General features: G+C 37.0%; 1 protein-coding gene across 1 annotated transcript in view; it reads right to left on the bottom strand.

Moving 5' to 3' along the window:
• The window catches only part of PPEF1 (protein phosphatase with EF-hand domain 1), a 120,380-nt gene that overhangs the window by 57,775 nt on the left and 48,579 nt on the right, over positions 1-14,026 (bottom strand). Inside the window, exon 4 of the mRNA XM_069464313.1 lies at positions 3,922-4,082. Coding sequence (XP_069320414.1) covers positions 3,922-4,082 — 161 coding nt within the window. The remainder of the gene's footprint in view (positions 1-3,921; positions 4,083-14,026) is intronic.

Here is a 14,026-nt window from a genome sequence, read left to right on the forward strand (position 1 = left end):
TAACGAAGAAAATAAGAATTAGAGTAGAGATAAATGAAATAAGAATAGAAAAACTATAGATAAAAATCAACAAAACCAAAAGTTAGTTCTTTGAAAAGATCAACAAAATAAATAAACCTTTAGCTAGACTAAGAGAGAAATGCAAATAACTAAAATTAGAAACTAAAATGGTGAAATTACCATCAACCTTAAAGAAATGAAAAAGGATTATAAGAGAATACTATGAACAATTGTATACCAACAAATTGGATAACTTAGAGGAAATGGACAAATTCCTAGAAAGACAAAAATTGCCAAAACAGACTCAAGAAGAAATGGAAAACCTGAACTGACCTACAACAAATAAAAAGATTGAATCAGTAATCAAAAACCTCCTAACAAAGAAAAGTCCAAGACCAAATGGCTTCACTGGTGAACTCTTCTAAACATTTAAAGAATTAATACCAATACTTCTCAAACTATTCCAAAAATTAGAATACGAGAAAATAATTCCCAACTCATTCTATGAGACCAGTATTACACTGATACCAAAGGCACACAAAGACTACAAGAAAAAAAAATTACAGACTAATATCCCTTATGAATATAGATGCAAAAATTCCCAAGAAAATACCAGCAAACCAAATCCAACAGCATTTTGTTTTGTTTTGTTTTGTTTTGAGATAGAGTCTCGCTCTGCTGCCTGGGCTGGAATGCAGTGGTGTCATGATAGCTCAGTGCAACCTCAAACTCCTGGACTCAAATGATTTTCCTGCCTCAGCCTCTGACGTAGCTGGACTACAGGTGTGTGCCACCATGTCTGGCTAAATTTTTCTACCTTTTGTAGAGAAGAGGGCCTTGTTGTGTTGCTCAGGCTGGTCTTAAACTCTTGGCCTCAAGCAATCCTCCTGCCTCGGCCTCCCAAAGTGCTAGGATTACATGCGTGAGCCACTGTGCCCAGCCCCAACAGCATTTTAAAGGGATTACACACCATGACGAAGTGGGATTTATCCCAGAAATACAAGGGTGTCTCAACATAAGAAAATTAATCAATGTATTACATCACATTAATAGAATGAAGGGGAAAAAATACATCCTCCTGTCAACTGATGCAGAAAAAGCATTTGAGAAAATCCTATACCCTTTCATGATAAAACCACTCAAAACTAAGAATAGAAGGAAACTTCCTCAACATGATAAAGGGCATTTATGAAAAACCCACAACTAACATCAAACTTAATGGTGAAAAACTGAAAGCTTCCCCCCTAAGATCAGGAATAAAATAAACATGCCCACTTTCAACATTGCTATTCATTTAATATTATACTAGACGTTCAAGCCAGAACAATTAGGCAAGAAAAAGAAATAAAAAATGTCTAAATGAGAAAGGAGAAAGCAAAACTATCTCTATTCACAGATGACATGATCCTATTCATAGAATATCCCAAAGAATACACATACACACATACATGAACTACTGGAGCTAATAAATATATTCAGCTAAGTTGTGGAGTACGAAATCAACACAATCCAAAAATGAATTAAGAGAACAATTCCTCTTACAATATCAACCAAAAGAATAAAATACCTATAAATAAATTTAACTGAGGTGGTAAAAGACTTGACCACTGAAAACTTATAAAACCTTGCTGAGAGAAATTAAAGAATAAATAAATAAATGGAAAGACACCATGGTTTGGAAGACTTAATATTGTCAAGATGGCAATACTACCCAAAGTGATCTAAAGATTCAGTGCAATCTCTATCAAAATCCCAACAGGCTTTTTTGCAGAAATGGAAAATGTGATCCTCAAATTCGTTACAAGGGGCTCCAAATAGCCAAAACCATAATGGGAAAAAAAAAAAATACACAGTTAAGGACTCAAAATTTCCTATTTTAAAGCTTACTAAAAAACTACAGTAATCAAAACAGTGTGGTACTGGCATAAAGACAGACCCATAGACCAGTGGAATAGAACTGAGAATCCAGAAACAAATCCATACATCTACGGCCTATTCATTTTTAACAAGGGTGCCAAGACCATTCAAAGGGGAAAGAACAGTCTCTGGGACTGTTCTTTCAAATAGTACTGGGACAACTGCATATCCATATGCAAAAAGTCAATTTTGACCCCTCCCTAACACCATATATAGAAATTAACTTAAAATGGCTCATAAACCTAAATGCAAAAGCTAAAACTATAAAACTCTTTGAAAAAAACATAGGAGTAAATCTTTATGATCTTGGATTTGGCAATGGATTCTTAGATATGACACCAAAAGCACAAGCAACCAAAGGAAAAAAAAGGATAAACTGGACTTCATCAAAATGCAAAGCTTTTGCGTATCAAAGTACATTATCAAGACATTGAAAAGACAACCTACAGAATGGAAGAAAATATTTGCAAATCATATATCTGATAAGAAATTCATAGCCAGAAAGAACTCTTATAACTCAATAATACAAAGACAAATAACCTGATTTTAAATGGGCAAATAATCTGCACAGACATTTCTGCAAGGAATGTATACAAATGGCCAACGAATACATGGAAAGATGCTCAACTTCATTAGTCATTAGGGAAATGCAAATCAAAACCACAATGAGATAGCACTTCATACACACTAAGATGGTAATAATAAAAATAAAAACAAATTAACAAATGTTGGTAAAAACATGGAGAAATTGGAACTCTCATACATTGCTGGTAGGAATATAAAATGGTGCAAACACTGTGGAAAACATTTTAGCAGTTACTGGAAAATTTAAATATAGAGTTACCAAATGACACAGCATAGAGTTAACATGTGACCCAGTGGAATACTCCTAGGTATATGCCACCCAAGCCAATTGAGAACACATGTTCATACAAAAATTTGTACATGAATATTCATAGCAGCATTGTTTACTATAGCCAAAAGATGGAAACAACCCAAATGTCCTTTCATTGATAAACAGATAAATAAAATGTGGTATACAATGGAATATTATCAGCCATAAAAAGAAATGAAATAATGATACATGTTATGGATGAACCTTAAAAACACTACGTGAAGTAAAAGAAGCCAAACACAAACAGCCAAAGATTATGATTTCATTTATATAAAATATCCAGAATAGGCAAATCCATAGAGACAGAAAGCAGAATGGTGGTTGCCAGGGGTGGGGAGGAGAGAATGGTAATGAGTATGGCCTTTGTTTTGGGGGTGATAAAAATCCTCCGGAATTAGATGTTGGTGATGGTTGAACAATCTTGTAAATGGACTAAAATTCACTGAATTGTACACTTTAAAATCATGAATTTGGCCAGGCGCAGTGGCTCACGCCTGTAATCCTAGCACTCTGGGAGGCCGAGGCGGGAGGATTGCTCGAGGTCAGGAGTTCAAGACCAGCCTGAGCAAGATTGAGACCCCGTCTCTACTAAAAATAGAAAGAAATTTGCTGGACAACTAAAAATATATATAGAAAAAATTGGCTGGGCATGGTGGTGCATGCCTGTAGTCCCAGCTACTCAGGAGGCTGAGGCAGTAGGATCGCTTGAGCCCAGGAGTTTGAGGTTGCTGTGAGCTAGGCTGACGCCATGGCACTCACTCTAGCCCCGGGCAACAAAGCAAGACTCTGTCTCAAAAAATAAATAAATAAATAAATAAATAAATAAATAAAAATTTAAAAAAATAAAATAAAATAAAATCACGAATTTTATGGTATGTAAATTATATCTCAGAAAAAGAAAAAGAAATGCTATAAGTCTATCGAGAGGAGCTTGCTGTGTACCTGAGGGGACTTCTATTTAATGGGCAGAGAGGGTAGCTCTCACTTAATGTGAACTGTTTTGCAAAAAAAAAAAATGCATTTCTGCTATAGTATTTCCATTCATTCATTCAACAGTCATTGGGCACCTGTTATGTATAAGAATCAAGGCAGCATCTGCTTCTACTTGCCTCTTGGCGCATGAAGCCCTTAAGAAGATACTCAATATCAACAGCACTGAGAGGAAATTGTATCCGAGGACCTGAATAGGAGTCTGGAACACTTATGAATTCCACATATTTCTGTCTATCCTTGACGCACTGTTGACTTGCAAGAAATCGATGAACTAATTCTGGAAAAGAGAAGACAGAAATCAACATTCCAATACTTAAATTTAATGAATATCTTCTAGAATACCTAGCGCACATAAGGCACTGTGCTAAATGTTATGAATACCAATATATCCCACATATAACCATGAGGATTAACTGATTCTGAGACCAGTAGGTACATTTACATGGAACACCATCATCCCTCCTGGGCAGACATTTTACCACAATAGTGAATCCATAATCAATGAAGAGGGGAGGAAGGGAAAAGCACAGAGAAAACTGGTTAATCAAGGTATTTTGATGCTCAAAGCTCTAGCTCTAAATCTTTTGCCCACTCTTACATCTCAGGTTTTTACAAATAGGGCTGAAAACATAATAATGCATTGCATTGGGTTCAAACATCTGCTGCTATTCAGGATTTACAGAAAATTAGACTGCAATATTCAATTTTTCCTGTTAAACACTTCAGAGGATTTTACTTAGCTATAATTGATTTCTCTCTTTACATAAAAATAAATTTTCTGACATGATTTTTTTTTCTTGGTAACAAAGCAGATAAAGTTAAATGACAAACCACAGGCAGAAATACCCAAAGAACCTCTCTCTCAGGGAGACATTTCTATATAACAGATTGGCTGGATTGCCCATTTTACTAGGTGCTAAAAACCAGGGTCCTTGTTGCTGGATTGCTCATGTAACAGTCCAAGAACAGAAATCTGAACAATTAAGGGGGAGAAAGATGAAAGGGGATGTGGCAGATTGATTGCAAAAATGACCCCAATTCTCTATCCCAATTTCTATCCATGATTTTTTTATGTGATTTTGATTCCCATCAAGAGTCTCTCTCCCCATCCCTTCAAACTGGGCAGAGTTCATGCCTTGTATTAATGTAAAGAATGTGATGAAAGTGATGTGTACCAGTTCCAAGCCCAAGTCTCAGGAGGCCTTATATGTCTCCATGCTCTCTTTTTTAGAATGGTACCACTAACACAAAGCCCAGGCTAGCCTACAGATAGATCCAAGATCATGTGGAGCGGAGCTGAGTCATCCTAGTCAAGGCTGTCCTAGATGAGCCATCAGCCAGCAGACCTCCGGACACATGAGTGAACTCTAGCCAAGACCGCAAAAACTGCCAAATCAAGCCCACCAAGATCAGCAGAAGTTTTCAGCTAATCTGTGGACTTGTTAGCAAAAAGAAATGTTTATTACATGCCACTGAGATACTGTGATTGTTTAATACACAGTATTATTGCAGTAACAGATAAATGACCCAGAGAATGATGACATACTCTTCAACTCAACGCTGAATTGCTACAAAGGCCATTCATCAGAAGTTCTCTGCAAACAGTTTCTATCTTTTTAAATATTTGGAGTGGTCAAGTCTGGAAGGTATGATGTTAACAGATGTAGATAGAATATATTTTTTTCATGATCCAGTTATGCTGAGAGATTACAGTTAAGAACTAAACTTGAAAAAATTTTTCTAGAGTAAGTCATAATATTTGGTAATTAAAAAATATTTTCTAAATTATTGTATGCTCCAATTTTCTTGGTGATAGTTTACAATGTTTTATAAGAAGTTGAATTTAACAGTAATAATGTTTATCTTCAATGTGGTCCAGCAGAGGTTATTTTTCTCATTTGGATTTGGTTTGAGATTTAAGAATAACTTAATTATTTCAACTTATATTTAGAAACTAGAAATGCAGAGCATCTTGAGAAACTTTATCTCAGATTCATTATGCAGGCAGTAAAGCCTAAATACTTAACTTTCTTAAGAATCAAGCTATCCATTTCAATTTGGTAGTCATTCTTGGAGATGAATCTTGCTCCAAAAGAAATCTTTTCTTTTCCTGACTCTACACACTGAAATATCAACCAACTTTTAGAAAAAACACAAAAAACTCTAGCTGTTTCATGACATCATCTAACAGAGTTATAAAGATTATTTTCTGTTATGGACTCTAAGATATAAAGTGAATGTGGAACACGTGGTCAGAACCAGGAGATTCTGTTTTTAAGATGGAGGAGGAATTTATGACACAATTGCAGTATTCACGAGAGGCAGCATAGCTTTTGAAGCATGCCTGGCTTAGAAACCCAGATGCTGGAAGGAAAGAGGAAAAGAAGTTGAGGACACAGATATGCATGTGGGGACGCCTATGGGGATGTTCCACCCAGCTCCCTTCTAAATCCTCAGAGGCCTGGTGGCTTCTCTTGCCTATATACTCCAGTATGATCCTCTCTTCAGACTCTGGAACACAATGAAACATAGTTGAAGACTCCTCCAATCTAAACTGTCACTTCTCAACCTCACAACTGCACCACGTGAAGGAAGATTTCCTCCTTCACCCCAGCACTCTATTGTTTGCCATTTCTATCTTTATCATTCCCACTGTTCCCTCTCCCTGGACTACCCTTTCTTTCTCCTCTTTGGATAATTTCTTATCCTTCAAAATGAAACAACCCCTGTCCAAGTTGAGCCCCAAACCACACCTTCTGCATGGCATCATGTTGATAATGCTGATGATGAGAGCTCCCAGTTACTGAATGCTTACTATGTAGCAGGCACTGTTTTAAGCTCTTTTCACATATATATTCATGTAACGATCACAACCACCCTATGAGGTCAATATGGTTATTATACCCATTTTATACATGAGGAAAATGGGGCACAGTATATAAGCGGAAGAGATGGAACTCAATCCAGACTCAAGCTGGCTCTGAGCCCAAACTCTTAACCACTACATTTTTTACTACATATGAAAATATAACTATGTTATACAATATATATAGTATTATTTCTATACTTATAACTGGTTTACTGAATAATCCTAACCCTGTGAGGTATAAACAGGAAATCATTTTGCTTTCCCAATTATTGCCTTCACCCATGCTCTATCATCTCTTCCTTTCCCATCAGCTGACACATCAAATCAATTCCATCACTTCCAGTTACTAAAACTGAGTCTGTTAAGAACAAAATTAAAATATTGTTTTTCTTCTTTAAAAAAAATGAGCTCAGTATGGCCTTTCCTTCTATAGATTTGATGAGCTTCATTCCTTAAAAGTTCAGTGACAAATATATGAAAAGTACCATTTCCCTAAATCAACTCTTAGTTACAACTATTCAATATGAAATATCAGTCAACATCAAATCATAATCCTTCTGGTTTTTAGCAACATAAAAAAGAATAACAGATTCTCTTCCCGTAGTCAATATGTGTCATGCATGAAAGCAATCAAAAGTTTTAACTTTCTAATGCATATACTGTCCTTGAGGGCTATAACTATTATAACTAATAATAATTCAATGAATGCCAACAATATTTAAAGATTTGTGCACCATGTAATTAGAGTTAATCCTTACCTATTTGGTTTACAATTTTGTCAACATGAATCTAAACTAATTAAGTGTAATAAATTTAATCTAAACTAATTAAGTGTAATAAAATCTTGAATTATAACCAAATGATACCTTTTTACAAGTTGTTCTAAAGAAAATCCTTTAAAAACACCCCCTACACACAATCTTTTCTTTTACCTAGTAAAGACTCAAAATCTGGACAGGGAAAAATTTAAAGTCCATAATTTTTTAAAAAACAATTTTTGCTTCTACCACCCACATGTCACTTTGAACACAAGCTCCAGATATCGCTGGGAAAAGAAAAGCACCAATTGAGCCACATTTATAGTTATTTCATTTCTCAATTATGAATCTGGCTCAAAACCACTGGTGTCCATATAATAAACTCAATAGATGCCAAAATGACATTTCGTAAAATTCAATATCTATTCCAGATTTTTTTAAAGATTCAGAAAAGCTGGGAATGGAAGGATACTTCCTTAACATAATTTTATAAATCTAAATCAACAATAATGGTTTTTCCATTAAGTCATTAACAAAACAAGGATGTCCACTTTCATTTTATTTTAACAGTGTTTCATTTTAACACTATTCTGCTATCTCTGGCCAATGTAATTGTTAGGGTGGAAAGGCTTAATAGGTGCTCATGGTGCGGATGGAGAAAGATTTCTCACTCAGAGATTAAGATATAAAAGTAAAAAAGTTTATCTTCTCAGAAGGATAGAGAGAATGAGAGAGAGAGAAAGAGAGAAGGGAAGGGGGGAAGAGAGCAGGGAGATGGCATGGCAACCCAAAGAAAGAGAAAGAGGTGCCAGCAGTGAGGCCAAATGGCTCCCTGATTTTAAGGGGGATGAAGAGAAGAAAAAAGTGATGGCAGTTGATAACAAAGCAGTAGCAGGTAGATAACAAAAACTGCAAGGATGTCAAAGTCCAAAAGTTGGTTTCCTGCCCTTCCTTGGAGAAGGGATTATCACAGTAGATGTGACTCTGTCCTCAAGATATGGTTGAGGCTGTAGCTCATTCTCCTACTGTTTACTCAGGAACCTGTAAAAGCAGATTCTACAAAAAACAATTTTGAAAGAGAGAGATTTACATCTCTTTCCCATTCATTCAGCTTTTTCAGAAGTTGTGCAAAACAGAACTCCTGCAGGGTACCTGTTACTTAGACAACTCATAGGATTGATCTTTAACTATTACTGGGGAAATTGTAGGATTAGGTATTTTTCCTATGTGGGATTACGTACTTTCCTGTTATTTTTGCAAGGCTGCCCCTTTCAGTAGTAAGACATGAAGCTGAAATAAGAACAGCAACTATTAGACAGAAAGATATAAAAATAAAGTTACTTGTGGCCAATGTGATTAAATACCTACATTCAAGAAAATCCATTGAAAAACTCCCAGAATTGATAGGAGAATTAAATGTAATATAGAAGTTAATGACACTAGTTTGAATCACAGCTTCACCACTGATGAAATGAATAACCTTGGGAGATTACCCTCTAAGCCTCCTATCCCACATCTACAAAAAGGGGATGATAATAATAGTACTCTCACTGGTTTGTCATGAAGACTAAATGAAATGATATATTTAAAGCATTTAAATACATGGCACATAGTAAACATTTAACAAATATCAGCAACAATAATAATAATTTCATTATTTAAAAGTAGTACAAGATATTAATAAGTAGATATAAAAGCTTTACTATTAATAAATGCTACCAATAATCAATGGAAGATATAATGGGAAAAATGTCCTATTCACCATAGCAACAAAAATATAAAATATCTTGTCGGATAGGACATTTTGGCTGATCTGCAAAGCAGAAAGAAAAGTCAAAACAACAATTCCACACACTCCATCGACTCCCCACTTCCACCAGTCTCTGTTTAAACCCGTGTATGGGGGCGTTGGCTTTCTGCCTGTGCGAGGCTGATGTGAAAAGCGGACTGGGATCATTTGTGTGGAGTCTCTATTCTGCGTTGAGTCTAAAGTATTATGACAGGTAGATAAACTATCATAATTGATTTTCATGAAAGAGGTAGTAAGATTACGAGGACAAGTACTATTGCTTCCAGGTCACCTATCATTTTAGGAATACCCAAAATGTCTCTGTGCTTCACAGTTAAAACCATTAATCTGGCCCTGATATCTGGAAATGTTAAATAAACTTCTGGCCCCTAAAAATACCCTTCTTAGAGATCATAGCACTTCAGTTAAACAGGCTGAGGTGGAGGTTGTCTGGAATCCTCATGTAAGCACAACCCAAGGGCCATTCGGCCTATAATGCTAGGCTAGCTAAAGGGAATCCATTTTGCTTCCAGTATGCTTTTGGTTTGTTCTTTTTTTTTTTTTTTTTTGAGACAGAGTCTCACTCTGTTGCCCAGGCTAGAGTGAGTGCCATGGCATCAGCCTAGCTCACAGCAACCTCAAACTCCTGAGCTCAAGCGATCCTCCTGTCTCAGCCTCCCGAGTAGCTGGGACTACAGGCATGCACCACCATGCCCGGCTAATTTTTTCTATATATATTTTTAGCTGTCCATATAATTTCTTTCTATTTTTTTTTTTAGTAGAGATGGGGTCTCGCTCTTGCTCAGGCTGGTCTTGAACTCCTGAGCTCAAACGATCCGCCCACCTCGGCCTCCCAGAGTGCTAGGATTACAGGCATGAGCCACCACGCCCGGCCTGGTTTGTTCTTAAAAGTTTAGAATTAATCTGCTGCTTGCTTACACAGCTGCTGGGGAACATGATTAGAAAACAGCCTTGAGAAAAAGCAGATCAAGAGTCCAGAATAGGCCAACTGCAGATACCAATGACAAGATCCACCAGATGATCTACTGTTTACTGATAACCATCAAGGAAGTCACGATGACTTGCACAAAGCTTGCTTTCTGCCACCAACCTCCTTTACTCCCTCCCTTTATAAATTGCTTGGTAAGTAGAAGAGAAGAGATGGTCTTTGACACAACAGTCTACCATCTCAGTCTGCCAGCACTTGAATAAACCACCTTTCCTTCACCAACACTCGCCTCTTGTATCTGGTTCTTGGGTGGCAGGCAGCCGAACCTGTGTCTGGTAACACTCCCACCAAAGAGGGCCATTAGAAATCAACCTGCAATAATAATCTGTAAATCTCCTTTTCTGCTATACCATAATAATTAAATCCGCGTGACACTAGGACTCTATGGATAATAGAGAGATGTGTAAAAGAATAGACAGAAAAAAAGAATAGATAGCCCAGAAATAGGCCCAATTATACATCTGTAGATAAGTATATCATGAGAGAGGCATTATAAATCAGTAGTGAAAAGACCTATTATCAAAGAAATTTTACAAGAAAATTCAGTTAACTACTTGGAAATTTTCTTTGTATTGTGTTAATTATTCTCAACTACTAGATATTAAAATTTTCTTATTCAGTTTATGAGTGGAAAAAACAACACTCAATGGGCTTTTTCCTAGTCTCACATTCAACAATAACAATCAACACAGAAGACTTCTGCGACCACTAGTGTGGGGGTTTCTCTCCATCACAAGCAAGCAAGCAATTCTACAGCAAGCACCAACTGGGTGTCCTCCAATTTCATTCTTACACTATCTGAAAGGGGTGGTCTTGCTGAAATAACAGGAAAATATCTAATCCCACAATTTCCTAATAACAGCTAATCATGTGCTTTCTCTCCCTAGCTGACAGGCACCCTGCAGGGACTCTGTTTTCACAAATGTCTGAAGAGAGTCAAAAGACAGAAAGAAAATGTAAATCTCTCTCTTTATATTCATCAGCTCATTGCCCTTTAGAATCTGTTTCTATAGCCTTAAGGAGTTCCTGAAAAGCCCCTGGACAAACAGCAGGGGAGCAAAAGCCAGGCCTCAGTTTCCTGCTCAAAATCTTATCTTAAGGGCTAGATCACCACAAGATCTTTGACATGTGATAGCCACTTTTGCTGTTATCTGCCTGCAGAGGAAAGAGAGGAGAAGATGCATCATTCACATTCTCCCATTTGGCTACAGCCATAAATCATCTTCACCCCCTTTTTATAGTTCCTAAATAAAAAGCCTGAATACCTGATTCTCTCTGCCAAAATACTCTTCCTCTTCCTCTTTCACTGTGTTGACCCTTTCCTGCTTGGGAAAGTAAAATAAATTTCTTCTTTCTATCCTAATCTTTGTCTGGAGAAATTTTTCTCAAACCCACATGCACTAGCTCTGCACTAGCACTCCACCCTAGCACTGTCTATCTGGGGATAGCATCACATCCCACAGGTCAAGGGCTCAGTCCCCAAGATTGCCCCCTACTCTTCAGGTACCAGTCACAAGTCCAGGCCTCTGGAACTTCTGATCAACTAGCCTGAAGTTGGGATTCCCACAACCTCCTCTTTGGGTTTCATTAATTTGCTAGAGCAGCTCAGGGAAACACTTAAGTTTACTAGTTTATTATAAAGGATATTACAAAGGACACAGATGAAGAGATGCATAGGGCTAGGTATGGGGGAAGGGGCACCGAGCTTCCATGCCTTCTCTGGGCATGCCACCTTCCAGGAACCTCCACGTGTTCAGCTATCTGGAAGCTCCCTGAACCCTGTCCTTTGGGTTTTTATGGAGGCTTCATTACCAGGCACAATTGATTAAATCATTGGCCACTGATGATCAACTTAACCTTCATCCAGCCCGTCTCCCCTCTCTGGAAGTTGAGAGTGGGCTGAAAGTCACAACCCTCTGATCCTGCCTTGTTCTTTCTAGTAACCAGGCCCCATCCTGAATCTACATAGTGGCTACCAGCCACCAGTCAACTCATTAGCATACAAAAAGACAACACTAAGCACCACATGTACTCACCATCAAATTGGTTTCACTGATCATCACCTAAGAGCACATTTAGGAATAACATTGATCTGGTGTCGGGCAGATGTGGGTGGGGGAGGGGATGGGTGTATATATACATAATGAGTGCCATGTGCACTGTCTAGGGGATGGACACGTTTGAAGCTCTGACTCAGGGGGGTGGGGGAGCAAGGGCAATATAGGTAACCTAAACTTTTGTAGGTTATGCTGAAATAATAAAAAAAAAAGGCAAACATAAAAATTCCATTCATCTAGCCATTCCATTTCTAGGTATCTACCTAAGACAAATGAAAACTATGTCCACACAAAAACTTGTATCCAACTGTTTATAGCAACATTATTCATTACAGTTAAAATGTGAAATGATGTTGCTATGCCCATCAACTGGTGAATGGATAGTCAACTGGTGAATGGATATGTGATATATCTATAAATGGAATATTATTCATCAATAAAAGAAGCAAACCACTGCTATATTTTACAACATGGATGAAGCTCAAAAACATTATGCTCAATGAGAGAAGCCAGAGACAGAAAACTACATATTGTATGATTCCATTCATATTAAATGTCAAGAAAAGACAAAATTACAGAGATAGAAATCAGATTAGTAATTGCCTGAGACTGAAGGTGAGGATGGGAATCAACTGTACATGGGCACAGGGGGTTTTACGGCATGATGGAAATGTTGTAAAATGGGATTGTGGGGATGGCTGCACAACTCTAGAAATTTACAAAAGAATTGTATACTTGAAACAGGTGAATTTTATAGTATGTAAATTATATCTCAATAAAGCTGTTAAAGAAAAAAAAAAAAAGACAACACTTCGGTGTTTCTAACGATTTTAGGAGTTATATGCCAGGAAACAGAATCAAAGACCAAATATATATTACATAACATCACAGTTTAAGATAAAAAAAATCTAAACTTTATTGTTAAAATTTTTTTTTATTTCAAAATATTAAAGGGGTACAAATGCTTTTGGTTACATGGATCGCTTTTGTAATGCTTGAGTCACAGCTATAAGTGTGTCCATCACCTAAATAGTGTTCAAAGTATCCTATTAGGTAGGTTTTTGCCCCTCTCCTCCTCCCCTCTCCCCCTGCTTGATTTTCATTGAGTTTTACTTCCCTCTATGCACATGTGTGCTCATCAGTTAGTTCCAATTTAATAGCGAGTACATGTGGTGTTTGTTTTTCCATTCTTTAGATACTTCACTTAGGACAATGGTCTCCAGTTCCATCCAAATTGTTGCAAAAGGCATTAATTCATCCTTTTTTATGGTTGAGTAGTATACATATACCACATTTTATTAATCCACTCATGAATTGATGGGCACTTGGGTTGATTCCACATCTTTGCAATTGTGAATTTTGCTACAATAAACATTCAATTGCAGATGTCAGTTTTACCTGTGGCTAAAAGCAATTAGCCTAAGGGACAGTTCCTGCTTCACTCCTGACAACCTGTCTCAATCAACAAAAGACTAGATAAAGAAATACAGAGCCATTATATTTCTGTTTAGCCTTTCTGCTAAGTGATAATTTTATCTTAGAACTTAGAAGTTTGTCTTAGAAAGATTTTGTAACCGTTTGCTCACATAGATAGAGTTAATTAAGGGATCTCTAGAAGCTTTTTGGGAGACTTTAAACCTAAATGAACTACCTGTTATTATGTAAATCTGTTAACACTGGCAACCGATGGCTGTACCAATTACTACTGATGCAGAAATTCACTCATGGCCTCACAGCTC

Source organism: Eulemur rufifrons, chromosome 30 (assembly GCF_041146395.1).
Source record: "Eulemur rufifrons isolate Redbay chromosome 30, OSU_ERuf_1, whole genome shotgun sequence".
Lineage (NCBI taxonomy): Eukaryota > Metazoa > Chordata > Mammalia > Primates > Lemuridae > Eulemur > Eulemur rufifrons.